Genomic DNA, 26,017 nt, shown 5'->3' with positions numbered 1-26,017 from the left:
TTCCTACGCACTTCTTAATTCGTGTAAAACATTTTCGGTGTTACAAGTTCAACCTTTTCGCCTGCTTAAGATTATATTGATCTATTTTGAATGTGAAAAAATTTGCACACCCTGTACCTTCAAGCTCGAAGACCAGCTTTACTGATCAGATATTACTGCGGATAGACGTATCATTGTCTGCCCTTGCGAGACTGCAAACATCAACTTAAAATGATGTACTAAAGTATTTTTCGAACGAAGGTGTGGGCGTGTTCTTTGTTCATGGCAAAAGAAGAATAAGACTAGAATTGAAAGCTATGATGTTAAATTAAGAATAAAAAATGTTCTTTTTTATTTATCATCAATACCGTGATATGTCGCACAAAAATATGACATCTTCATATACGTATGTTGCTATTTTGGATTTATATGGGGTTTCAATGATATTTATTTTAAGTAAATCACTAGCCTATACCATGTAGCAGGATTGGGAATAGAACAACGTTCATTATAATTCGATATTTTTCATTCTTGCACCATGATTAAGTGTACTCAATTATGTTTCACTCTGTAATAACAAATGATTCACCGCCCAACAACCATTCATTATTTCTGTCAGTCAGAACTCGAACTCGATTCAGTTTGTTTTCTTGATTTTTTCGATTTTTTTATCTTTTTCACTTTTGTGGATGACTTTGTTTTCTTTTTTCGAGAATCAGATTGTGAGCTATCTGAACTGGACCCTGAAGATTCACTCTCGGAGGACGAACTTACTTTCGTTCTTCTCGATTTCTTATTTTTTAGTTTCTTCTTACCTTCACCAGCCTTTTTTCCCTTTGATTTCAGCTTCTTCGCATTTTCATAATCAAGCTGTTTTTTCTTCAGTTTCTGTTTTCGTTTGATTTGTGCATCAGATTTTTTTTTAGAGACTTTCTTGTTGTCACTATCATCCGAGTCAGAGGTGTCCTTACGCCGCTTTTTCTTCTTAATTTTATTTTTTGGCTCATCCGAATCTGAAGAATCACTTGATGTCGTGGTATGTTTTCTTTTTCTCAATTTTTTTTTTGAACTTTTAGTTTTTTTATCAGACTCAGAGCTTGATTTAGATTCTGATTCACTTGATGAGTCCTCAGACGATGAGCTACTGCTCATTTTCTGTGATTTTGAATTACGATTTTCTGGTACACTTTCTGTTTCCTTGCTCCTGGCTGTTTTTTCAACCTCCTTATGTGCAGATTCTATTCGTCTATCTTTTGAACTATAATGAACTTCTCTTCCCCTAACATCAATGTTACCTTTTCGCCCATTTTTGTTCGACCCCTTGTCATTTCGGTATCTAATTTGTCCATCACCATCGCTTCTGTGTCTCTGTTCATTTTGCCCTTTTTTTCGTTGATCTTCTTCCCATTTATTGTTTACTCGGTCTTTCCTTTCCTCGTGCCTCGTCATTACGTTAGATACCTGTAGTATCCAAAACACCGGACAGATAATTTAATTGACAAATCAGGAGAACGAATGTGTCGAGAAAATAAATAACGAGGAATATTCATTTCATATACTGTGTTTACATCTTGTTACATGTGTGTAACTGTGTTCCATTGTAGATGACATTGAAGCTAAATTATACACGGATGATCATTATTTAATAAAATGTAATAAGAAAGGTTGACGTACCCTTCTGTCGCGTTCAAAGTCTTCCCTATGTCTTCTATCTCTGCCAGTACCTCTCTCATCATTATTGTTACTCCTGTTATCATCTCTACGATCTCTGCTTCTATAGTTGTCGTCTCGTTTTTTGTTCTTTTCTGATCTGTATCTGCCTGATTCGTCTTTCCTTCTTCCACCCGGATCTGTTTTGCTGTGATTATAGGTATTTTTAGGTCTTTCCCACGAATAATTTCTCGGATAATAGTTCCGAGTGGTCTCTCTGTCATGAGATCGTCTATCATTATTTTTGTTATTCTTCCTATGTGTCTCATCTAGCGGTGTATGCTTTCTGTTTTCCTGGTGATACCGTTTTCTTTCACTCTCCTCCCTGAGAGAACACTTTCTTTCTTTGTCTTTATCATAGTCTTGAATCTTTTGTTCTCTACCATTTTTGTTATTAGTTTCATGTGAGTTCCCATGATTTTGGTTCACTTTCTCTTTGTCGTCATAATACTGAATCCCCTTTCCTTTACCACGCCAACGCATTTTTGATACCGATTGGGAGAAATCAACGTGTATTCGGCGATCGTCAATCAGTACATTGTCCATCTTAAAATATGCATCTTCACAACTCTTTCGATCCGCAAATTCGACAAATGCATACTGCAACGAATCTCCAGTTTGACGATCTCTTATAACTTCACAGCTGGAAGAATAAAATTGTTGTAATAAATTGCATGAATTACTAAAATTTGAATAGTTGAATTGTGGAAGAGGGAAAATATCTTACAAATTCTTAAATAAAACCTATTGGAAGTCTGTACTTTAATTCAAAGCTTGGCTGTTTTAAAATCGAAAATTCTCAATAAACTATCGCAAACACAGATCATTTTCCCTGAATTGAAAGATTTACGCGCCCTCTGGTAATAGATATTTACAACTAACCCAACAACTTTTCCAAATCTGCTGAATATGATTTCTAAATCATCATCACCAGTCACTGGGTTTAGTTTACAGACAAACAAAACGTTTTCAGGTGGTGCCATATCAGCATCAGGCAGATCTCCGACAATTTCAAGGATGGTAGCCCGTGCCTTTGCCTCTCTTTCTTTTCTCATCTCCACTATCTCCTCGGCAGTCATGCCTGCTGTATCGTCAATGACTTCATCAGCTCCGATTCTGTCACTCTGAAAATGATTTTCAATTAGTTCTCTAAGCATGGATTGATAAAAATTAAAGAGAAAAATAATAGTACCATCAAAGCTTCCTTGGTACGCTCTGGACTTTTGTCTGGAATGACTAATCCCAGTGGATCATCGTACGGGTCTTCTAGAATAACAGTGTGCGAAATTCTAATATCTTGGTAAGGTCTGAAATCTCCGTCGCATATTGCTTCATTAAATTTAAGGACAACCTCTAATCCTTCTGTGATTTCACCAAAAACGCAATGTTCTCCATCTAGAGACTGAAGTTCAGATCCAAGAGTTATGAAAAATTGTGATCCCAACATATTGTTGCCACAATTGACCATGGATATCAAACCCATCCTGTCATGTTTTATTTTTGGCATCTGTTCTGCTTCATAGTACCTAGCTTTCTCTCCTAGCACAATACTGTACACGCTTTCTCCACCTTTTCCAGTTCCCGTAGGATCGCCAGTTTGTGCAATGAAACTGCTTTGCACCGAATGGAATAAGCTCCAGTTGTAGTATTTGATCTTGCAAAGTTTCAGGAAATTCCGGCATGCTGCAAGACGTATTGAATTGTTACACTTCGTCAATAAGTAATACGATGACCATCAGTCACGTATCTTAGGTTAGGTTAAGTTAGGTTAACTTTGGGAACAGTTCAAAAATTTTTGTACGTAAAAAAATTTGTATCATCTCACTTACTCTGTGGGCGTTCTGCGGTGAATAAATCAACAGTAAAATCACCAACTGTTGTTTCAATTACAACAGCCATCGCGTTGATATCAGGAATGGTCAAATTTATTCGAACATAACCTACGCTTTGAAAATGTGAAATGTTTCTCCGTGATAGTTTACTCTTTAGCTCATTTCAACTGATGGTGGGAGAAGATTATGTATGCCAAATGTATAACGTACAAGTGCGTTATTTCTTTTTTTATAAAAGCAGAAACTTTTCGTTCTCGTTTGAACACACGTACGTACGCACATGCCAGAAAGAAACCTCCATAGAGATTATATCTCTATGGAAACCTCACATGCCTGATATTGTGCATGCGATACCGATTTTACCGACCTACTTTTGGCAAGTGGAATCTATGCCAGAAATTCGCAATCACACCGCTTGGTACAGCACTGAGAAAATGTTTTGGAATTTAAATCGTAGCGGCAAGGGACGCGGCGCGCACAGAGATCTGATACAATTTTAGCAATGCTTCACGCGTGGTATCGAACCTGTATAAATAAACATGGGAACGTAAATGGTTGTTGGATATATATAATTTGGAATTGCAATGAAAGTGTAACTTAAAGTTTGCCAAATGTATTGATACAACAAATCTTGATCTACCTGTACATGTATTTCACTCATTGTCAGTGATAAAATGACCAGGTCTGATAGTTATTACCTCAATACTACTATCAATATCATAAAATAACCATCGATTGCAATGTTTATAGTGTTTAAAATACGGTGGTGTAAGCGATTGGCGAAATTATTGAAGAAATGTTAGGAAGGGCTCCGTGCTGATTATCCGGATGGAAGCTGGGTGAGTGTGGTTTTAGAATGTCCCGCTGATTAGGTACACTCCGTATAATGCTAGATTTCCTCGCGAAATTTACTTTTCCGTTTCGTAAGATCCAAGATATGCCAGCGCACGATGCTAAAGCTTGTCTCAGAGACCTGTTGCTGCAGCCATACAGAATGGGATTTAGAGCTGCATTGAGTAGTACCAAATAACGACTTGTGTACCTAAAGATATAAAAAATGATAAAAGTATCTGTTAACGAAATAGCAATTATCAATTCGTCTGGCCTAAATTGAGAATAAAGTAACGGGGCAAGTATAAAAGAGGCTCGCTCACCATAATATATAAATTGAATCTGCTTGTTGCTGCTGCGCTGGGTGCTGTAAAAGCTGATTTCGCTGCAGGATTAGCATTGTGAATGGTACTCGACATATTATAAATACTAATACAAGTAAGGCTAGTATCCTGGCTACTTTTCTTTTGTACTTGACTTGAATGGGATGCTTACTTTTTCGAACAAGTCTTTCATATCTATCCAGCTGTAACAAAGTCAAAATTACGATGAATAATAGAGGCTCCTCTATGAATCTCATTACAAAAACTCTTACATCATCGACTATGATTTCACTTCACGGACTATCCCAATAGTAAAAAATAATTTCAACACCCACTTTTATTAGAATGGCTGTATGGCATACGGCCATAATGGTCAAAGGAGCCCAAACACTGACACAAACAAAGATACCCCAGTAAGATGCAAGATACAACGAGTTTTCAGTGCAATAAGACTCCAAGTAATCAATCCACTGACGCGTCCGATACTGGCGAAAAAAAGCCAATGGTGCTGCAACGACTAGTCCTGCCACCCAAGTAGTACACAACAATATATAAGTTGTCCTGTGAAAAATAAGATAACATTTTCAGTTTAGTGGCAATAGGTAAACATAAAGCTGGTATAAAAATCTATCAGTTTATTCTAGATAGCTTGTGACAAACTATCCAATAAAAGGTAGTATTATCTGAAATCAATAGGTACCTTTTCGATAGCTTCCTCGAAGTGCTCAGCACGATAAGAGACACCCGGTCATAGCTCACAGCACTCAAACTGAATACAGCGACCAGTGTTAAAGCATGCGAGAGTAATCCATCTAGGTGACAACCAATCGACCCGAAAATATAATTTTGAAATAGGTCGAAACAAAGAAACATCCACGGGCAGAACAGTGTTGTCCCAAAATCAGCCAATGCCATATTTCCAATAAGAATATTCGTTGTTGTACGCAAAGTGGGTGTGCGTATTATCACGTACATAAGGCTAATGTTACCGACTAATCCCAAAACAATCACAGGAATCATAGTTGCTACTTTGAGAGTCACTTCCCAAGCTGGCCGCACTTCCCAAATTTCATTCGGAAAATAATACTGCGTTGTGTCGAAGTAATCCTAAGACATACAAATTATCCATTCAGATTAATTAAGACTATGATCACTGATGAATAATGAATCTCGCAGTGATTTAACACATTAAACTTAAAAATTAGACGTGCGAAATTAAATATCTTATTTGCTAATCAGAAATTTTTAACAATCGCATGAATTCTAAATACGTTTATACTAAATATGATCAAGAATTCTGTTATAAGTTGTAATAATATTGAATAGATCGTACATCTAAAATACCATGTATATACTTAGTTCCTTGATCCTTGGAAATCGAATCACCATACGAAAAAGACCAAGTATTATTTAACATGTCACAACAATTTGTCTTAGTTTCATCAACTATTTCAAACACAAATGAATAGTTAAGTTGTCACTCCACTTGCGAGTTTACAACTCGAAGAGCAGACAGCTTATTAAATTGTGAGTCCTAGAGAATCTATCAGATTACAGCAGGTGGCACATTAGCCATCGATAGAGTGATTGTTTGCACTGCTCTCTGGCTAGATATGAGCGAAGGATGCATAATACGTGCTTCATCATGATTCATGATTTATTTACCACTGAATTTTGAACTGATATGAAGTATCTTGCTATGCAAGGTAAATAGGGCACATATATTATTCTATGAAATACAATCTATCAAAAATATGTACCAGATTTTGGGCCGAATTGATAAGATATGAACATCAGGTTTCGATTTTTTTTTTTTTTTTTCTTTTTTGAGATACAATTCGAACATACCTAGCAGATTAGAATATAAATATACGAAAGTATCACTTTGAGTTACAATATAAGTTACTAGAGTATTTTATTTGGCAGACTAAGTGGTACAAGGTACTTCATATTCGGTATACATGTATTTACATAATTACAGATATATGTATGTGTACATGTTCACAGTTCAAGGAATTCCCTTCAATTTACCTATACCTTGTCTTTGTTACATATATATTTACCTCTTTAAGTTAATAAATTAGTATAATACTCTTACAATGTATTTATTTTGAATAAATAATATTATATCCTATGATTGCACTAATATAGCCGTATGTACCTTTTGTACTTGCAAGGTTAATTGTTAATCAGTCTGACTTCCTTCTTTAGGTCAATTAATTCCGCATTTCTCCATTTTGAAACACAAACAATCTTCGAAAGTTTAAATAATCTGAAGTAAAGTACGACAAAGCTAGTACATTGTACCAAGCGCAATTCAGTAAATTTAAAACGCAGTAATAAGTTTCACGTTATTTGAATATTTAATTTAGAAAGTTGGATTAAATCTTTAAGATTTTTCGCCATATTCTAGCTGAATTCACTTTAAAAATATCATTATTTTAAAATAACTTTTTCTTTTTTTATAACAAGGTTAAACTACTTTTAACCATCAAAATTAATTAGTCATTAAGTCCTTTACTTGGATTGGAAGTTGCAATAACGATAAAAAGAACGTAAGTAATCCAGAAAGTGAAAAAACATTTGAAAAATTTAATTAGTTGCACTGCATCACGTTTTTCAAAACGTCAAGAGATTACTAATTCATAAAAAGTAGAATAATTTGTAATTATTAATAGAAATATCTAAGAACGTTTTTTTTTTAATTAGGAGGAGCCCAACTTGGCATTGTATTATCTACATTGCAATAAAATTAATATATCAACTAAGCGAAATAACGGTTTCCTCGTACCTCGTTATTGCCAGATAGTACCATATTGTTTCGAATATAAGTAGAGGTTTTTTGGTGCTAACATGAACCCCAAAACTCGTCCTTGTCTTATACGCCAGGTTGACTTATATTCGGGATTTTTAGGAAATGTACCTTACAGACTAAAATTGGTTTTTATGAATAGTTCAATCATCAGATTAGACAACTGGGATTCGCGCTGCGATATTTTAATCTACCCAAGTTCCATTGATATCTACCAAAAATCATTGTAATTTATAAGTTAATATCTAAGTATACTTTTGTTATATTAATTTTGTTATAAAAGTCGATTTATATTCAGTACCTAAAAAAAGTCTTGAAATGCAGACTAAAAATTAGAGGTCGACTTATATCCAGGGTTGATTTATATTCGGAACAATACGGTAGTATGGTGGCCAATAAAATCATTTAATATGGAATTTCAATAATATTCCGTGTACTCCAGTTTTCGTAATACTTTGATGTACAGTTCCTCTCAGTGTTTCTTCAGAGCTTTGCCATTGTAGAGCGTATCACTTCAGTAGTACCTAACTATTAACTGGTAATGTCGACAAACGCAACATAACAACAAAATTTCACTAGCTACAATATCCTCAATCAGATTCCTCTGCTTCGGATGATTGTGCAACTGGTAATGGTGAAGGAATCACTAGATCATCGTCATCTACTTCCTCTTCAGGAAGTAGAAAATTCTCTCCTTCGTGTACTTCTTCTTCTCGAGATGGCTCGGGAGGAGCTGATATATCTTGACCATGTTGTTTCAAGTGATCTTTCAAGGCGAATGCTCTACCGTACGAAGCTCCACAAATAAAACAACTAAATTTAAGATTATTATCTTTCTTGTGCGTTTGTATATGCGCACGAGCAGCATATAACGAGGCAAATGGTCTGGAGCATTCGGTACATCTGAATGGTTTGGTATGGCTATTTTTATGCCCTGCAAGTTGAACTCGAGTTTTAAAAGTTTTCGGACAATACGGACATGTGTATGCTCTTTCTTCCCCATGAGTGAGCAAGTGATGATTATATACTGAGGATGCTTTAAACCTCTTGCCACAGTGTTGGCAAACATAAGGACGAACTCCGGTGTGAGTTCGCATGTGTAATGTCAAACAGTAAGACACGCGAAATGTCTTGCCACATACCTGCAAAACGAATTTTTTACTTAAATCTCGATTCGGTAGGAATAAAAATCACGCACCCATTTTTATTAAATATTTTTTTAAACTTACCTCACAAGCATGAGGTTTCTCACCAGTATGAATACGTTCATGTTTAACTTTTTCGTGAGGTCTAGCAAAACGACGACCACAATGTTGGCACTGATAAGGTTTTTGGGCGTCAGCACTTTCACTTCCTTCCCCTCGAGGTGGAGTTGGTGAATGAGACTGATTTGGCTCAGTATGGACTGCAGCATGCATTGCCAAACTATCAGCTGATTCAAACTTCCGATTGCAAATAGTACAGGTAACTGAACCACCAGAATGCAAAGCCATGTGTGCTACTCGATATGATTCAGACAAAACTTTTCCTGTAAACAAAATTCATCAATATTGTCGTTACTTGATTTTAAGAAGAATTTTGAAAGGTATTCAACCGTCTGTACACTAGGAAGTCCGAACTGTAAGTGGACTACTTTTCATACATATATTTTTTACCAACTGCTGACCTGTCAAATTTATTATCTAATCTGAGATCAAATTCTCAAAATATAAACTGTAAAACGAATCATACAGCGTTTTGACTTACAAATAAAAGGTGAAACAATGTAGGTTTTGTTTTAGGAAAATTAGAATATGAATTTTTCAGGGAGTGTCCAAAGAAAATTAATAATTATTCCTTCAAAGAAATGAAGGTATTGTTTAACTAACTATAAGAATAGAGTGAGATAGGGTTGAATAGTCATACCACATTCAGGGCAAGTAAAGGTGGCACTGTGAGTGCCTTCTGGAGCATCAACATGCCTTGCCCTCACTGGCGCATGCATTCGCGAATGCAACCGAAGACTTTTGTGAGATGAGAACTCTGTGCCACATGTGGAACAGACGAACAAACGCTGCATCCCTTCTGTTTCACTATCATGTACCTTCATATGTAGCTGCAATGCTCGGGCTGTAGCAAATGCTTGATCGCAGTGGTTGCATTGATTATTACCACGAAGACAGACATGGACCCGAAAACCTCCCAACTTAGCAAAATGTTCAAGGCACTGATTGCAACGGTACATCCGTGTTGGTCCTGGAGGTAGATTCTTATCTCTGACCTATGAGTTATAAATAAGGGAAAAATGAAACCTAATTGTAGAATTAAAGAATAGAATGGTGATTTGTTTTTCATTCCTCTTTATTTTACTTGAATTTTTTCCGCACCTTTACACCTTCCACGTTTGAAAAAAATTTCTCAATCATAGGTGCTTTGGCAGGTGCAGGTGAAGATGTTGGCCGATCCCAAAATCTCTCAATCTGCACGACTTTTCTTGTATACAATCTGCCCTCACTATCGACACATTCCTCTGTTCTTAAAGTATTCATTGTTTGCCGCTGACGACTTCCTGTTACAGGTGTCGGCTCCTGCGGCGGGGTAATCGAAGTAGGTGTTGGTAGGTTTTCCAGTGGTGGTTCCGCCATTTCTAAGACAACCTCTTGCCCATCGTGAAACTCTTTGATATGCTCCAAAACTGAGTTGAAACTCATGCCGCAACTACTGCAGCTATACATGGCATCAGCTTCCAACTGTAAAACGACATAATGACTTTATAAAGAGTTGAATGTTTTCAAATAGTGTAAAACAAGCTGCAAATAAATATGTGAAAGCCGAATAGGTATTTCAGTCTATGATGAGACTTGAAAAATCAGCAGCACTTCAGGCACTTACACACTACAATTAATGAAGTTAATCTTATTTACTATTTGATTCTGGATAACATTTTACATGGATTTAAATTACTTCCCTAATGCAAGAAAATAATTTGAAGAATTAGAAAATTAAGCAACACTCTAGTATATAGTTACAAGCTAATATTAGTTAAAAAATATAAGTTAGTATCAAGAGTTTTAGATGTTTTACTACTGTTATATACCAAAATCTAATTGTGACCTCACCACATGTGCATTTCCAACAGTATTATGGAATCTGGTGTCAGTGGATTTGAGAAAACGTTGACAGGGTTGACATGCATACAGAATAAAAAATGAAGTGTTACCTCTTCAAGTTTTACCTCGCAGATTTCCTGCTTTACATGAAGAAGTTCTGGATCATTGATGTCTTCTACTTCTTCAACATCTGCTATGAGACTATGAGTATGGCTCATCAAATTACTGTCTTCATTGTCCATAAGTTCTGGCCCCCCAGATAAAATAGTAATAAGATTTTTATCAGTATCTTGATTGTCTGCTTCAATTGTTGTTAATTCTACCAATGGATTTGGTATTGGAGATTTTCTATCAGCTTCATTAACTACAGACGGAACTGGTGATTCCCGAGCTCTCGGCACAGGGGTAACACCATTGACTTGTCTTTCCTCAACATCCATTTTTTCCATCACATTGAATTCTTCTATCATGAAATTATATATTTTCTTTTTCAACAACTATTTTGAGTCACAAAAAATGTTTTACAACAAATGTTCAAACCAAATTTGACAGCTGCATATTTTTATACAAACTTTTCACTATCACTATGGAAATAAACTGGATCACTTCTCTGGTCAGTAAGGCAATGCAGCAACAATGATGAACTTTCTTTATAGATTGTTGCATATGCTGTATAAAAATGAAATACAGATTATGAATTTTTCTAACCATTATCACCAGCTTGAATGGAACTTGGTTCGCCCACAATCATAATGTCTCCATCCTTGACAGTGGCCAAGAAGCTCTCGCTAATTTGTTCCACATTTGCCTCCTGCCAAACAGAGAAAGACAATAAATATGGAATATTAACAGACACCATTTTATTTTCACTTCAAATCTAATTCAGCGACGCTTTTAGTTTGATACTCACCATCAGGACTTCACTTTCTGACTCGGGTGACTGACCGCAGTGATCCAGGTGTTGAATCAACGCTAATACAGAGTCAAAACGTTGGGAACATCCAGGGCAGTATAAATTGTCCGTAATACTTAGTAAGTGATACTTCAATGACTGAGGATTGTTGAAAGTCTCGCCACAGCACATTGGACAAACAAGATTCAGTGATCCCATATCTTCTTCAGGGTGTGCCAAGGGAGGCGTACAATGCCGTCTAACCTAACCTGCCTCCGTTACGTTAAGTTAATCAAAAGTTATATCTTCCTAATTTTGATAATATTTAATCTGATATTCTACTGAAAAACATATTAAAAAATTGTTGAAAATTATTAATTCATCGCGACATACCAAATCGTGTCATGTTCTCCAATGTAGAATGAATACTCTTTAAATGCGAATAATTGTGCTTGGTTATTAGTTGGATTTGATTTCAAATGACGATTTATCGCAGCGATAATAATAAAATTCCTCCATGAGAGACAAACTTCAACACGAACAAATGCCGAGCACAACAATCATGAAGTTAGGGAAATGATAAGTGAACTACGAAGTCTGCCATTGCACTGCGAGATTGTTACAAACTGCTGAACTCAATTGATATATAAGATTATAAATGCCCCATTCATTAACATACTCAATTTAATAATGCAGATGTTTCGCAACTTTTTTTTCATTATTTTAAACGATTGATTATTAAACACATTCATACCCAGTACAAGATAGACCCTGATCACGGATCGCGAAGTTTTGCAGCATACTTTTGACAAAGCTCATACATGGCGCCAATTTTAAAATCGTTACGAGCTTGGATCTAATCAACGTCTACTTCGTTACCAAACTAATACTGGAAAAATTTTGAATTCAATAAATGCTTCATTGCTCGGATCTTCCGTAAATAATGTACATGCGTAAACTTCTTCGTAAAAGTAAAAGTACAAAATTAATAACTTCGGACTCTGGCGTCTCAAAAGTCATCCCCATTTGAAGTACATTTTTATTGTTCTCTTGTAGTGACATCTGCAAGTTTTGGATTACGACAACCAAATTCGAAATGATAAATAAAGGATCAGATAATCTCAGTTATGAACGTATATCCTATACTGAATCGTGAAATTTACAAATTTCCGCTTTCGTACAACTTGATAAAACTTGAAACAGCATCTGCATGCGCGAATTTTGAGAATCCAGTTTTCATAAAAAAAGAAAACGTTATTATAAAAATTTTTTTTTTATTTCGATATTTTTATAAATATAACGAAACGACTGCGAAAGTTAAATTCTTTCACCTATACGAAATATGATGTATTATTCAAATTCCTAATTGAAGAGGTCTGACCTTCTAATCGGTATGCTCGTGTTGAGCGTTACTTTCCCGCCAAGTATTTTGTACTAACTCAACAAACTGACGCCACCATCGGCTTTTTGATGTAAAATACAATGAACATGCAGCTATAAACGCCCATGATAATAGCAGACAATAATCAGTCTCACTAGACGGTGTACTCGGCACAGGTCCTGCAAAATCCGCAGATGTGACATAAACGGCCTCAGTCGGTTCAAGATTCGTTAAATATTTAATGAATTTAGTAAACGTGTCGACAGTGTACTCTGTGCCATTGAATTTAGACACAGGTTTTCCATTGTGAACAAGCATTAATGTGGGAACACCGACTATTCCATACTGCGTGTTGAAGCTAGAAACAAAAACATAATTATTAATGACAACCAGTAAAATTTTTTTCCATTTCTTATAATTAACACTTTACCTCTGGTATTTAATAGCATCAACGGCAACCATTTTGATATGTGGAAATATTCTGGGCATAGCATTGAAGTGAGGAGCAGCTTGACTACTGAAAACGCACCAACGAGCGTAAAAAAATACAAGTATGCAGGCACCAGGTAGCTGTTTTCCTTCCTTGGCAGTTCTAGTTTTGTTTCCTGGTCCAGGTTCGAGAATTAGTAATTCCATGAGCCTGCTAGCATTAACCATCTGGAATATTATAATTAAATTTTTCAAGCCTAAGTAGATAATTTCCCAAGTCGACTGCATATAATAAAAGAATCTTTAAAGCGTCAATGTTTAATTGATATTTCCGAAAGTTTTTTGAAACTTCTGGATGATATATTAGTTGTACCCAAGGCACACGTCGCAAACACAATAATGAACCTGGATTAGCTGCATGTGTCAAGCCAAATCAATGTTTCTGAGCCAATCGTTTTTAGAGCACATATTTTACCTCGACTGTTCCATATTCCTTATTTGATAAGCAATTGGCTTTAGTAGTATTGGGGGAAACAGTTTCGGCTGTTACGTTCGAATTAGTCTGATTATAGACTTCTTTTTGTGCCATAGGTTGTTCTGTTTCAATGGTTTCATTCGCCAATTCGATCGCGATTGTTGGAGCTCGGGATTCATTCGTCACTTCTTGTGCACTTGCAGCAGCTAATAAAACTATCAAGAGAGAAAAATTAATACTCGTTTCAAAAAATTTTGACAGTCAAAATTTTTTGCGGTATGAATTCTTAACACAAACATGATAAAGAGTTCCTGCAAAAGAGCCTGGCAATCACTGAACGATATTATTGATTGTCAGTATTCTAAATGAATTAAATGATTTCTAAAGAGAAAATACGTACCTAAAGTGAAGAATAATTTAAACATCTTATCGTACAGAATTATTTGTTACTTATAACCTATAAAATGTTTGTCACTTTTACGTAAAAGAAATTCACAAGTAGGTGAAACGTGAGCAGGCTTCCGAGGTCAAAAGATATCACTTTTCATTTTCAATACGACTAATGAATTAAATTATTCACGTCATTGCAACATGTTAAATATTGGTTTCTATTATATAGTTATCGCGCATATTTGACATATTATGCAGAGATACGCGAAGTGCGGGCACTTCAGTTCGCTTAACCAGCGGTTCTCAACTAGTACCGATGGCTAAGATTCTTCAAAATAACTTTAAAATATTCAGGAGTCCCCCCTGTTGTTTGCAACAAATGAAGGACGGTTAGTTTATCTCTATTATTGGCTACATATTTCTCGAAGTCAAACGTGCATTAATATTCCAAAAGGTACAAAGATTAATGAGGCTGCTCACTGTGGCGGTAGCTATACTCCAATATAAAATCCATGTTGATTTTTTAATCGAGACGGAGCGGAAGAAAAATATTACTCAAATTTACAGCCCGCAAAAGTTTCAGTTTATTCCATATATAATGTATGTATTATTATATTTATATCTTTGTTCCGCACAGCCATCTTGAGTGCATTGTCTACAGTAGTGCTCGGATACTGTCAGCTCCATTAGAAATTGCATTTATTGTTTATTCTTGTCGGATAAATTGCCAGATCTACTAGACATTTCTTACTATCGAAATTTCGTGTATTGAGTTTCATTGTGAGTATAATTTTCGCTGACGTCAATGGAAAGTATTGTATAGTAAATTAGACTGGTACTGAGTGATATTCAAAAGTTTGATTTTCAATGTCGAACTATACCCAATCATTTATACCGAAGTCAATTGTCGCCATAAACTACAGATCGAGGGGCAATGGCATTTGTGTGTTTTCAAATACCGCCAGAATATTGAGAGCAGTAACTCTAGCCATTTCATCTCTAGTCTCACAGCTGGCACTTCCTATGTGCGGCAAAATGACTGTAACAAAAATGCGAGTTTCAATCATCTAGAAACGACGATGAAGTGGGTATACATAATTGCTAGACCAGAATGAGTAATATGTGACACCATAGGGTGAACATTTTACCGCAATTATCCAGTTTCAATAGTTCACTGTCCAGAGGTATGGGCTCAGGAGTCATGACGTCTAGACCAGCTGCCCTGATGGTGCCATTTTTGAGAGCTTCTATCAATGCAGGCTGATCTACGATCGGTCCTCGACTGGTATTGACAAGGATAGCAGTTTTCTTCATTTTCTCAAACATTTTTTTATTAAATAACCCACTTGTTTCTGGTGTCAGGGCACATGTGACTATCACAAAGTCGCTTTGTGCGACCAGATCGTCTATAGAAACTTTGCGCCCACCAAATTCTGCTGCTTCCCTTTTTTCAGTTCTACTCGTGTACAGAATTTTGGCTACGTTAAAACTCTTCAGGCATTTTGCCACTTGAGCTCCGATGCGGCCAAGCCCAACTATACCCACAGTAGCGTTACTCAATCCTGGTCCACACATCCAAGTCGGAGCCCAAGAAGTCCATTCCCCTCTGTAAATGACTTTTGTTGATAACTGAAATTTTTGCTTTGTTAATAAACAATGTTCCTTACCATTTAATCTGACAATTTGCAATTAAATGTGGCATTACTTTTAACTCAAACTTCAAAACTTAATACCTTGATATGGCTTTATTTGCCTCCAAGAGTCTTCTTGATGTTGCCAGTAATAAAGCGACTGTCAGTTCGGCAGTGGCATCGGTTAATATACCAGGAGTATATCCAACTTTGATATTTCGCTCCATCAAAGCCTTCAGGTCTAAGTGATCAAACCCAACTGACATTGTAGCGACCACTTTGAGCTGAGGACCAGCAGCAGTCAGGATTTCTTCATCTATTTTATCCACAAGGGTACAGAACACTCCATCTACTCCAGCAATTCTTTCCATCAACATGTTCCGTGGAATGGGTCCAGGTTTATCCCAAATAACCAGATTACATCTGTGAATGAGTAGTGTTTGACAACCTTCAATTGCAAATTATATTCAATTACATTGTAATCCTGTACTCACTTTTTTTTAAGTAGCTCTAACCCAACAGTAGGTACATCTGGTCGAGTAACAAGGACTTTTGGCGGCTTATTTGCTGCAACAGATTCTGAAGTGGAAGACATTGATAACCTAAGATGTTTCGAACGAATCTTGTCTGAGTTGATCAGGTTTTGTTCAACCTGGAGCAATCGTTTTGCCAGGAATAAAGGTGATGTTGATCTTCGAATCAAGGACACCATTATGATTTGAAGAGTAGGGTAATGACCTCGAGATAACGTTTGAACCAGGGGTTCTCAGGCGTTTCAGCAGCTGCTGTCAGTCTTAAATGGGAAAAGTAGAGGAATTTGTGTAAATATTTTTTCTAATGCTTTAAAATGTTTATGCAATACTAGAATCAACAATACTGTAAATAAACGTAAAAATAAATACAGGTATGTAAATAGTGCATACTGTTGGAGAAGTTTTTAGGATGACAATAAATATACCAATTTAATTCTAAACAATCACCCAGCTTATGCTAAAATAATGTAAGAATTCGTAAATTGGCTCGCATTGCTTGTTAAAATAATGTCACTTACAATAAAAAATTATAGTAATTATAATTATTATTCCCTTATAATCTGCTCATTGTTTTAATACCTAGAAAGAATACTTAAGAAAATTTGATAACTTAATCGAACAGCAATCAGTAATGCTGTTGAAACAGTTATCAAATTGTAATACGCTTTACAAAGTTTACAAAAGTTGCAAACTTATCTTTAGATTTACACTACTTAAGCATCAGAAGGTATTAGATAATTTGCAATGTTATCATTTATTTTGTTGATTACGCTTAGCTGCAAAAAGAGTATTTTGCATTAAAATAGCTACAGTCATTGGTCCAACTCCGCCAGGCACAGGTGTAATGTGCCCGGCCACTTGTTTCACTCCATCAAAATCAACATCTCCAGTCAGTTTGAACTTCCCTCGTGCATCTTTGACCCTAGTTATCCCTACGTCTATTACACATGCTCCAGGTTTAACCATATCTTTAGTTACCAAGCCAGGTACACCTGCAGCTGCTACCAACACATCAGCTAAGATGGTAAATTTCTTTAACTCTACATGCGACGTGTGCCGATGGCAAATTGTCGTCGTCATATCCAAAGCACCTGTTTCACCTGAAATAAAACGCATCAAATGTCATGAGATTATCAGGAAAGATTTCAAGTTATGAATAATTTGTATAAGTTTGGTAGAAGTTTAGAATACCATTGCCATCAGCATGAAGAAGCAAGGCTATCGGTAATCCGACGTGTTTAGATCTTCCTATGACAACAGCGTTCTTTCCAAATGTTTCTACTTTGGTTCTGATTATTAATTCCTTTACACCTAAAGCTGTGGCTGGTACAATTCCCTTTTTATCAGAACTCAAATTCCCTATATTCTCGGAGTGAAATCCATCAACGTCCTTAGAAGGTGTCACAGCGTGACAAATTTCTTTCTCATTTATCCCCTTTGGTAAAGGTAATTGTACCAACACACCATCCACCAATGGATCGACATTGTACAATTGAATTCTTTCTATCAAAGCAGCTTGCGCTACATCATATGGACACAATATAGTTTCACTATCGATTCCTGAAACAAATTCAACATATGTTTCACATTCTTTAAGTAAAAATGTAGTTGATGTTAACAATACTACATGAATCTGTTTGTACATACCGACTGATTTTGCCGCTTTCATTTTATTGTTGACATAAGTTGTACTGGCAGGATCTTCTCCGACGAGTATCGCGACTAATTTAGGTCTTCTCATGCCAGATTGTACCCAAGAATCAACAGACTGTTTAACTTCCTGTAAAATTTCACCAGCTATCTTTTTACCATCTATCAACTTAGCTTCTTGTCTGAAAATAAAAATAAATTAGTAACATAAACCAAATACTCAATATCAATTGCATTGTATCATTCGTAATATATTTATACCTGAACCCATACATACAGTATTTTAGAAGTATGAAAATTTCGGTCGGCATTTGATGGTTTTATCAGTGATAATATCCAACGTTTCCACATTCTAGTTCCGCAATATTTCAATTGATAAACCGTGAAGCTTCTACCAGCTGTAAGATGCGGAGCCTTTCGATCTGCTGACTGTAATATAATATTAAATAATATGTGAAATTCTACGAAATATTCTAAATGTATTATGACCGAACAGCATACTACGTACACGTATGTAACAATAGGAACAACATTAACACTGAGCATACGTGCCATATAATTGTATGAGCACGGTAGTGATATTGCAAGCTATAGTAAACACGAAACATTTGATATAACCATTCCATAGAACGTGCAACGAAGGTTCTAACTGTTGGAAAAGAAGAGCCGGAAAAGAAATTTTTCTCACCTCTGTCAAAGCGCAGCTATGTTTTCGCGTGGAATATCACAAGACCGGTTTGCCTGCGTGGTACGCAATTCATATTTTCTGCATTTTTGCGCTCGAGAGTGGTGAGTGCAGTTCGAGCAGAGATCCGGAGCAGATTCAAAAATGGAAATAGATGCTGGTTGAATTAGCCGCCACAAGGGGCGCTACCGACGACGCAGTCGTTATTTGAATCGTTTAATCGATACGATTGAAAACAGGGAAAGTAAAATATTATGTGCATGCCATTTACGGGACGGAACGAATTAAAATTGTACTATTATAATAACAATAAAGTCCGACTCGAGTTGTTTATAGAAGTGCTAAAAATGTAAATCATTCACCGTGATTATTGATCCCTCGGATTTTCCTTGTGCCAAGCTGCGATTTACCTACATATATCAGTTCATATTTTTACGCATTTTTTACTTGCGTAATTTTTTTCGCCAACGAATCGAGGCGCCGCAATGGATTTAAAAACGCTATGGGGAGTTTAAGGACATAAAACTTATATACCATCGAGAATACATATCTTACGTTATGGTACTTCGAACATATTCACATCGATTTTTTTCCAGCATTGTTTCTCCGACGCATACATACCTCTGGGCATAAAATTATAATAAAAGTTTAATTTATGTATAGTACAGACATGTATTTATTATCCTAGTTCATTCAGTCTATCGTTCGTTGATTTACATAATGTAAGTATAGGGTTTCATTATATAACTTTCTTCTTTTCTTTTCTTTCCTTTTATACAAATCATACACGCGTGTGCAAGGTTTGCTACGGTGATATGCTTATTTTCAATTTATACTCCTTACGATTCACAATGTAATCCATTAGTTGGGTCGACATCAACCCATTAATTTTTATTAATTGTTTGTTGGTTTTTCACGAGTCACGTCTAAGCGCAGAGAATATTTATGAATTGATCTTCACAGAGTATGTAAAACGTGTTTGATCACGTAGAATGAAAAAGAGAAAGTAAAATGAACAAATAATAAACGTGCATGATATTACCGAATTTTTTACGAGAATGTGATTTTCATATAAAAAAAAAAAAGATTTCTTAACGGGGGAAGAATTATGCGGGTCAGTTTACGAAAAAAATTTGATATAGGTATCTTTCTCTGATGATAATATTTGCACAGATAAAATTATTAACACCATCTTGCAGACCTTACCGAGCACGGAGAGGGTAACAAAGAAATGAAGTAAACGCATTGGTTCGATATCATTCACAGGTCCATTAATCCAGGCATTAGCTATGATGAATTTTGCCTCAACTAATACACAAAATAACTAAACCAAGCACTACGGGGATCATTCCGAGAGCAAGCATTTCACTTGAGCACCATCATACCATTCCTGTCCAAGTTTTTGGTAACTGTAGGTATGGGAATATCATTTCACGGGGATATTTTTCGCTCGTAGAGCTACGACCTTCGCGGAAACTATTTGCATCTATAATTGGACGCATTCGTAGAAAAAAATCTCCGTGCAAATGATGATTATCCAACATACGACAGCTGTTTAGCTTATACATCAAGGCTGCAGCAATATATCGTACTCTGCACAAGTATATAAATGTAGATGCAAATTATAAAATCTAAAATTGCATAATGTAGCGAGGTCGATGACGCGCGATCAGCGGTCCACGTGCGGCAGATCGACCCTCTTCCTCTTCGTGTTTTCTTTCGCATGGCTGGACTCCCTTGAGGCCAGAGCGGGTAAGGAGCATCCTTTGGTACCCGGAACAAGTATGCCCCGATGTTCAAGGCGTCTTATGTAAGTCGTATTTGGGACGACGGAAACGGGCCCGAAATAGCAGGGCTCTCGGGCCCTGTTCATGGCGAGAAGAGGCGGCCTTTCGATCGACGCCACGGACTCACGAGCTCGTTCAATTTCTGGCTGACACATGTTCGTGTTGCAAGTGCCTCCGCCTCGGATCAAGGTCATCTGCCAGCTAAAGAAGAATCGGAAATGCACGATGTGAGACGCAGAGAGCTTATGCTCCAAGCCAAAAAGTCAGTGAATCATACCTCCCGGTGCTGCTGTGACAAGTTCTGGCTGGTCTCTCAGGGGGCAGCTGGGCTGTCACTCTTCGGGATTCCAACCGTTGCTGAGTAAGGGGACAATCCATTATCTCCTTAGCTATAATTTCCTTAAGATCGACTAAAAAACGCTCGGCAAAAGAGTCCTGAGTGAATATAGGATGGTCCAGCAGTGTCGCACAAGTCGGACGCATGTCGGGGTCCATTCTCAGACACTGAGACAGGAAGTCTATCGTCGTCGATGGCCAAGACGGAAAAATTGAACGTAGTGATCGGATGTTCCCCATCGTACAGATGTCTGTAGCTACTCGTCTCATTCCACGCATATTGTTATTCCTCACCATCATCGTTTGGTGCTTCTGACAAAGATTACCTGCACAAAATATCAAACGAATGGTGAGAAAATTGATCTTGGGATGAGGAGACGCGTATATAATTTTCTCAATAAGGGTGAAAATTAATCCAGACAAGTGTGTATAATACCATTCTATTTTGAAACTTCAGAGGCGAATCATAAACTAAACAATAGTAGATTACATCAGATTTAACTTGACCAGTTTGTACTTGCTCACCCAAAAGTTTCATGATCTGATAGAGCTGATCGATGTCGCTATCCCCTGGGAATAAGGGGTCCCCGTTGACGGCCTCGGCGTAGAGGCATCCGACGGCCCAAACATCGACTCTCTTGCCGTAGTGGGAATCCCCTACCAGAAGTTCGGGGGCCCGGTACCACCTTGTCGCGACGTAATCCGTGCAGGACTCATTCGGTCCGGGTGACATTCGGGCAAAGCCAAAATCGCACAGCTTGACAATGCCGTTTGGAGACACGAGGACGTTCTCAGGTTTCACGTCTCGGTGCATAATCTGGCGTATAATTTTTAAATAAAATGGGAAGACGATTCGATCAAAGATTTTCTCAAGGTATATTACGCATACTTTAAAGATATATTACAGGGTCGTGATTGAATTATAAATTATGGAAGATATAAGGAAATGAATTATGCTAGTTACGTAGATGACTTTATCATAATTCTACCCAATTTTCTAGGCTTCAATACTGCAATTCAATAGAAACTGGAAGTAAACGTGCATGATTCTATTTCACAGATACAGAGTTTATTGGACGATGGTTTCTTCGCGGTATCATTCGACTGCGGTGTAGAAAGTACAATCGAGCGTTATGAAAACTTATGAAGATCCGCACAGCCATTATCGACGTACCGTCGACTGTATGACATAATGTGTTTTCAAGGAACAGCTCTTCCAAGCATTTCTGTATCACTCGGCCACAAGGGGGCCTTTATACCCGCTTCTGGTACATACGTTGATGCTATTGAGCGAGATAAGCCCACATATCCGTCCTACAGCATCAAGCTGAGCATAAAACCATCTATGGCGCGACTAACGTACAGTTGGAATATATAACAAACCCCATACGTTAACCAGCTTAGTAAGATCTAACATGAAAACATCTTAACGCGCGTTAACTCGAGCGCGTCTGTCTAATTGCGTGGGATGAAAATGCAGACCAAGCCACAGTCGAACATGTTACAAATAAAAGTATATTTATTTAAATAGTCCCACCGATTTTCCATACTAGTGGTTAATAATATATATAGAATATCTACGCAATCATTCAACATATTAATTTGCTATTGAAATATGCTGTATGTGCAAGAGTAACAAAATTCTACAAAAATTGAATCATCAGCAGCCTCAATCGTCACGTTTACAATTCTGGAAGATTACGCATAGGTTTGGGTATCTAATATTGAACACATTGAAAAAAAAAAGAAATGCTTTAAAAAATTTCACGCATACAAAGTACCATTCTTGACGAAGACTAAGTACCTAGCTGAGAATTTCTTGGTCTTTTTTATTTTTCAAATAATAAAAAGCCACGTGTTTGGGTGCCTGACAAATCTAGAACATCTGTGCGGCTCTCACTTGATTATTTTCACGCCCGGCTATGCGACGATCTTACATAACGAAGTGGCGTTCGAAACTTACATGGTTCGTGTGACAGTAATTCAGCCCTCGAAGAACTTGAAATATATGACGACGAGAAACATCTATTCCAAGGCCGGTTCCGACTGCCTCTAATTCGTCGAGTAATGTGTGGTCCAGGTATTCGAAAACTAGGTAAAACCGTTTGCGTCGACGAAATACCTCGATCATATTCACTAGATTTTCATGCCGCAATTTCTGTTGGGTTGACAGAAAAATTAGTATTCTATTCTGACGGCTGCGTCCTGCTTTAATATTCGACTATAAACGCGAAAGATAAGTAATATTACAGTGACTGCTTAGTTACTATTGCAGATGCTATAGCTGCGGTATTACAAGTCACAATCGAATTACAGGCAGCGAGCTTTTTACTACTTGGCATAATTCTGGAAGTTTTACGGCCACATAACCGATATATCCTTCTTTCAAGTGTCCTATATAGGATGGAAGAAATTTGAGGTCGTGAAGTATACGTGGAAAGCCAAATTTAACAGTTTGCAATACTGTTGGAATTCATTTTTCACGAAAATATCAGGAAAGCGGAGGTGAGGAAAGCGAGTTGGCTTCCGTTTCAGAGCATAAACCACTCAAATTTCGCATAATATTGGGGGCAGTTCTTACAAAACGGTAACTTTGTCCTAAAACTACCACAGATGTGCAGACATATCTTATATCTTTGCACATGCATAGCGTAAAATTCGAATGAATTTCAACTGTTAGTCTGTATCCGTCCTTCCCGGGTAAAAAATAAAGGTTATATGGAAATATACAAGTAGTTGGCAAAGTGGTTTTACTGTAAATTGTATTACAGATGAAAAGTCTCGTTTTTCGACGTCGAGTTGTATTTTGAAAATAAATGAATTATATGAATTATAAACTGCACAGTTACCTTAAGCATACGAATTTCTCGAAGTGCCATTTTACGAACGTGAATATCCTCTTCAGTCTCGAGGAATTTCTTTATCGCCACAATCTGTCCCGTGTCCCGATGTCTGCATTTCATGACAACGCCGTAACTTCCCTCGCCGACAACTTCCAAGCTCTCATACTTTTCCATATCGCTGGTAATCCGTGTTGAAACGGTCAGTGATTTTTTAATTAAACATATCTAGCGATAAGAATTTTTCGTCGATGATGCAGTTAAAATAATGATTTTTGTTTTTACAAAATCTGCACGTTTTCATCTACCGATCCGTAAGGCTCATTATAAATTCTCGTTGCGTATTTTGAAGGGAGTTACATTTTCAAACTACCTATAATAGTATAATTACTTTACTCGCTACATCTTCACATACACAGAGAATAAACTTGAAATTTTCGTTGATCACACACCTTCCGAAACTTAATCGTCAGAGATGAAAAAATTTAAACCAAAATCGCAAGGCAAGAACTCCTTTTCAATGTTCTCTTTAATCACCTCCATCCCCGAGTGCTGTTCACCAAGTTGTACGGAGTCGTAATTCCTGTTGAACACGAACACTAACCGCTCCTCATCCTCATATACGGCAGGGTTGACACATGTTTATCGGAACGTGAGCACTTGCCTCAAAGTTCCAAGGTCACACGCCACCTTCATGCGTTTGGATTCAATTTTGCACGTGACACGTTTCTGAGATAATTTTCAACTCAACTTTTCGCATGGTCTGTAACACACCCTGATCGGTATATACGTATTAATTGTCACAACACCGTCAAGGGCCAAACAGCAAATATACTTCTGGTTCGTCTTCCAAGGTCACCAATTAGGGTCAAAGGATGAAGGTCAGTTTCGCCCCGGTCCACTGGCCGGAGATACACGCGATCACACGTGATTTAACGCTTTCCCCTGATTTAATCCGGGGATGAACTTCGCTGATGTGATCAGGGTGCACCTTCGTCCGCCGCGGAATAACAGGCGAGTTGGATTCAGGCGCACGTCACCAAAATAAATTTATCGATTGTAAACAGGTTAGTTAGACTGTGAGGAACGAGGGAGGCGGGGGTCGTCAAGCTTACTCCGTTCATGTTGGCCCGCGATGACAAATGCCATGCGATAACTTTCATCGATAACTATTGATCCTGCCGTTAATTGTAAATGGTTTCCTAGCTCTTTGGCTGCCTCGGCCGACCCCGCAAAAAGGAACCAGAACCAAAGGAATGTGAGACGGAAGTGAAAATTCTTGTCAAGATGATTCCTGTGATGCATGTAATCTTCTCTGCATTCTCAATAGTCACACAATAGTTTGAATTGACGGATATCTAGAGCATAACGATCGTTAGTTAATTACTGCTTTTTAAAAAACTTTAATTTTGTCTATATTGTCAATTTGTGCCGACTTATGGAACGACGATTAATCCAGACTGTGATATGTGTACAGTTGATAGAGTACGATACAAATTACGCAAAATAATTTTCCCGTCCCATCAGCAACGAAGTTTTCAAGTATTCGAACAACTTTTACATTGAGGGCCCGACTTTTGCCACCCTACCAATTATATCCGTAATAACTGCGAATTTATTCCCAGTGCCTAGTAAAAGAGGGGATGAATGTTCAGTAAATGCGGTCGCAGAGAAAGGTTGTACCAAGAGTCTTCAGTCCACCGACTGACACAAAAATTAGTCACGACCTACGACTATATGTGGTTAAATCCTTTGACTAATACCATTATTTCTTATAGCTGTATGAAATATAAACCATTTGCCCTAATTTTAAGGTCTACAAAATTTCGGCTCATTGTTTTCACAAGCTGTAATATGGATTCATTTTCAACTTTAATCTACTGTAATCGTTTTAAACATGCATTAATTTCGATAGATCAGCCATTGGTCTAAAATTTTTAGACGACAACATTTTTCCTCGCATCAGTTTCGATCATCGTATTGATTATACGGTATGTAATTAGTGGAACTAAAAGAGTTTTTTTTACCGCACCATTGATCAATGCCCAGAAAATGGGCTCGGATATTATTAGCACGGGTTCATTGACTGTCATTGTATGACGTAACAATCAGTACCTTTTGTATATATTTCCGCCACTTCCAGCAAACCGCGATGTGAATACGCCGGCAAAATGATTTTGCCGTCGATCGTTCGATCCAATATCCTTGACCTTCTAGCTGTGAAAATAAATTCTTTTGATATATATTCATCACATACGTATCTACATTATACCAACATCTAGATACGCATACTCGGGCTTGTGCCCCTATTGAATCAGTCAATCTGTGTTTATTTTAAATCTAAGTTTTAAAAAACCGATTAGTCATCCAGGCATACGTAACGTAGGATAAACCGAATGGTAAAATTTGTTT

General features: G+C 37.2%; 7 protein-coding genes across 11 annotated transcripts; all 7 read right to left on the bottom strand.

Moving 5' to 3' along the window:
• Nucleotides 1–302: 302 nt before the first annotated feature.
• On the bottom strand, nucleotides 303–3,845 carry LOC124306764 (peptidyl-prolyl cis-trans isomerase sig-7). The gene is made up of 5 exons (XM_046767741.1): nucleotides 3,519–3,845; nucleotides 2,882–3,372; nucleotides 2,572–2,813; nucleotides 1,654–2,332; nucleotides 303–1,440 (listed from the first exon to the last, which is right to left on the bottom strand). Exons 1-5 carry the CDS (start codon nucleotides 3,586–3,588, stop codon nucleotides 595–597), a joined length of 2,328 nt encoding a protein of 775 aa, XP_046623697.1. The 5' UTR covers nucleotides 3,589–3,845; the 3' UTR covers nucleotides 303–594.
• A 182-nt stretch (nucleotides 3,846–4,027) lies between these two features.
• Nucleotides 4,028–6,172, bottom strand: LOC124306828 (neuropeptide Y receptor type 2). Its single transcript, XM_046767893.1, has 5 exons — nucleotides 6,009–6,172; nucleotides 5,376–5,782; nucleotides 5,011–5,236; nucleotides 4,676–4,878; nucleotides 4,028–4,563 (listed from the first exon to the last, which is right to left on the bottom strand). Exons 1-5 carry the CDS (start codon nucleotides 6,090–6,092, stop codon nucleotides 4,275–4,277), a joined length of 1,209 nt encoding a protein of 402 aa, XP_046623849.1. The 5' UTR covers nucleotides 6,093–6,172; the 3' UTR covers nucleotides 4,028–4,274.
• Nucleotides 6,173–6,573: 401 nt separating this feature from the next.
• LOC124306767 (zinc finger protein 79-like) lies at nucleotides 6,574–12,643 on the bottom strand. Of its 5 annotated transcripts, none has more exons than XM_046767756.1 (8): nucleotides 11,862–12,643; nucleotides 11,487–11,737; nucleotides 11,285–11,387; nucleotides 10,687–11,039; nucleotides 9,854–10,216; nucleotides 9,393–9,747; nucleotides 8,717–9,015; nucleotides 6,574–8,629 (listed from the first exon to the last, which is right to left on the bottom strand). In XM_046767756.1, the coding sequence occupies exons 2-8, from the start codon at nucleotides 11,685–11,687 to the stop codon at nucleotides 8,078–8,080; spliced, it is 2,226 nt and encodes a 741-aa protein (XP_046623712.1). In that variant the 5' UTR covers nucleotides 11,688–11,737; nucleotides 11,862–12,643; the 3' UTR covers nucleotides 6,574–8,077. The 5 variants fall into 5 exon arrangements, with proteins under 5 accessions (XP_046623712.1, XP_046623728.1, XP_046623720.1 ...); XM_046767772.1 differs by having other exon boundaries at nucleotides 10,702–11,039; XM_046767764.1 differs by having other exon boundaries at nucleotides 10,687–11,036.
• A 79-nt stretch (nucleotides 12,644–12,722) lies between these two features.
• LOC124306902 (thioredoxin domain-containing protein 15) lies at nucleotides 12,723–14,447 on the bottom strand. The gene is made up of 4 exons (XM_046768060.1): nucleotides 14,154–14,447; nucleotides 13,754–13,968; nucleotides 13,280–13,506; nucleotides 12,723–13,207 (listed from the first exon to the last, which is right to left on the bottom strand). Exons 1-4 carry the CDS (start codon nucleotides 14,176–14,178, stop codon nucleotides 12,853–12,855), a joined length of 822 nt encoding a protein of 273 aa, XP_046624016.1. The 5' UTR covers nucleotides 14,179–14,447; the 3' UTR covers nucleotides 12,723–12,852.
• Nucleotides 14,448–14,703: 256 nt separating this feature from the next.
• Nucleotides 14,704–17,398, bottom strand: LOC124306835 (glyoxylate reductase/hydroxypyruvate reductase-like). Its single transcript, XM_046767922.1, has 5 exons — nucleotides 17,286–17,398; nucleotides 16,269–16,567; nucleotides 15,877–16,197; nucleotides 15,292–15,749; nucleotides 14,704–15,182 (listed from the first exon to the last, which is right to left on the bottom strand). The coding sequence occupies exons 2-5, from the start codon at nucleotides 16,484–16,486 to the stop codon at nucleotides 15,061–15,063; spliced, it is 1,119 nt and encodes a 372-aa protein (XP_046623878.1). The 5' UTR covers nucleotides 16,487–16,567; nucleotides 17,286–17,398; the 3' UTR covers nucleotides 14,704–15,060.
• LOC124306886 (bifunctional methylenetetrahydrofolate dehydrogenase/cyclohydrolase, mitochondrial) lies at nucleotides 16,600–18,777 on the bottom strand. Its single transcript, XM_046768010.1, has 5 exons — nucleotides 18,646–18,777; nucleotides 18,235–18,386; nucleotides 17,955–18,139; nucleotides 17,499–17,867; nucleotides 16,600–17,407 (listed from the first exon to the last, which is right to left on the bottom strand). Exons 2-5 carry the CDS (start codon nucleotides 18,306–18,308, stop codon nucleotides 17,058–17,060), a joined length of 978 nt encoding a protein of 325 aa, XP_046623966.1. The 5' UTR covers nucleotides 18,309–18,386; nucleotides 18,646–18,777; the 3' UTR covers nucleotides 16,600–17,057.
• A 1,534-nt stretch (nucleotides 18,778–20,311) lies between these two features.
• On the bottom strand, nucleotides 20,312–25,193 carry LOC124310272 (cyclin-dependent kinase-like 4). The gene is made up of 5 exons (XM_046774084.1): nucleotides 23,615–25,193; nucleotides 22,729–22,923; nucleotides 21,291–21,582; nucleotides 20,707–21,091; nucleotides 20,312–20,630 (listed from the first exon to the last, which is right to left on the bottom strand). Exons 1-5 carry the CDS (start codon nucleotides 23,780–23,782, stop codon nucleotides 20,312–20,314), a joined length of 1,359 nt encoding a protein of 452 aa, XP_046630040.1. The 5' UTR covers nucleotides 23,783–25,193.
• Between the last annotated feature and the right edge of the window lie 824 nt (nucleotides 25,194–26,017).

The sequence above is a fragment of the Neodiprion virginianus genome, chromosome 1 (assembly GCF_021901495.1).
Source record: "Neodiprion virginianus isolate iyNeoVirg1 chromosome 1, iyNeoVirg1.1, whole genome shotgun sequence".
Lineage (NCBI taxonomy): Eukaryota > Metazoa > Arthropoda > Insecta > Hymenoptera > Diprionidae > Neodiprion > Neodiprion virginianus.
Note: the sequence above shows the minus strand (reverse complement) of the source record. Positions and strands in the feature narration are given on the sequence as shown.

Bases quoted from the DNA above. Each gene is read 5' to 3' on its own strand.
- LOC124306902 (XM_046768060.1), bottom strand. From the start codon at position 14,178: ATGTTTAAATTATTCTTCACTTTAG. The intron at 13,969-14,153 runs GTACGTATTTTC...CTCTCTTGATAG, and splicing joins TAAATTATTCTTCACTTTAG to TTTTATTAGCTGCTGCAAGT. The intron at 13,208-13,279 runs GTAAAGTGTTAA...TTTTGTTTCTAG, and splicing joins GATGCTATTAAATACCAGAG to CTTCAACACGCAGTATGGAA.
- LOC124306835 (XM_046767922.1), bottom strand. From the start codon at position 16,486: ATGGTGTCCTTGATTCGAAGATCAACATCACCTTTATTCCTGGCAAAA. The intron at 15,750-15,876 runs GTATTAAGTTTT...AGTCATTTACAG, and splicing joins GCAAATAAAGCCATATCAAG to AGGGGAATGGACTTCTTGGG. The intron at 15,183-15,291 runs GTAAAATGTTCA...TTTTTGTTACAG, and splicing joins ATTGAAACTGGATAATTGCG to TCATTTTGCCGCACATAGGA.
- LOC124306767 (XM_046767756.1), bottom strand. From the start codon at position 11,687: ATGGGATCACTGAATCTTGTTTGTCCAATGTGCTGTGGCGAGACTTTC. The intron at 10,217-10,686 runs GTAACACTTCAT...GTCGTTTTACAG, and splicing joins GCGAGGTAAAACTTGAAGAG to TTGGAAGCTGATGCCATGTA. The intron at 9,748-9,853 runs GTGCGGAAAAAA...TATAACTCATAG, and splicing joins CAAACGTGGAAGGTGTAAAG to GTCAGAGATAAGAATCTACC.
- LOC124306764 (XM_046767741.1), bottom strand. From the start codon at position 3,588: ATGGCTGTTGTAATTGAAACAACAGTTGGTGATTTTACTGTTGATTTA. The intron at 2,333-2,571 runs GTTAGTTGTAAA...TTATTCTTCCAG, and splicing joins AGATTTGGAAAAGTTGTTGG to CTGTGAAGTTATAAGAGATC. The intron at 1,441-1,653 runs GTACGTCAACCT...TGGATACTACAG, and splicing joins ACTTTGAACGCGACAGAAGG to GTATCTAACGTAATGACGAG.
- LOC124310272 (XM_046774084.1), bottom strand. From the start codon at position 23,782: ATGGAAAAGTATGAGAGCTTGGAAGTTGTCGGCGAGGGAAGTTACGGC. The intron at 21,583-22,728 runs GTAAGTTTCGAA...ATTATACGCCAG, and splicing joins ATTACTGTCACACGAACCAT to ATTATGCACCGAGACGTGAA. The intron at 20,631-20,706 runs GTATGATTCACT...ATTCTTCTTTAG, and splicing joins TGTCACAGCAGCACCGGGAG to CTGGCAGATGACCTTGATCC.
- LOC124306886 (XM_046768010.1), bottom strand. From the start codon at position 18,308: ATGTGGAAACGTTGGATATTATCACTGATAAAACCATCAAATGCCGAC. The intron at 18,140-18,234 runs GTATGTATGGGT...TTTTATTTTCAG, and splicing joins TTTCATACTTCTAAAATACT to ACAAGAAGCTAAGTTGATAG. The intron at 17,408-17,498 runs GTATTCTAAACT...GTTTTATTTCAG, and splicing joins TCTTCATGCTGATGGCAATG to GTGAAACAGGTGCTTTGGAT.
- LOC124306828 (XM_046767893.1), bottom strand. From the start codon at position 6,092: ATGTTAAATAATACTTGGTCTTTTTCGTATGGTGATTCGATTTCCAAG. The intron at 4,879-5,010 runs GTGGGTGTTGAA...ACTTTGTTACAG, and splicing joins ATACAGCCATTCTAATAAAA to CTGGATAGATATGAAAGACT. The intron at 4,564-4,675 runs GTGAGCGAGCCT...TTATATCTTTAG, and splicing joins GATTCAATTTATATATTATG to GTACACAAGTCGTTATTTGG.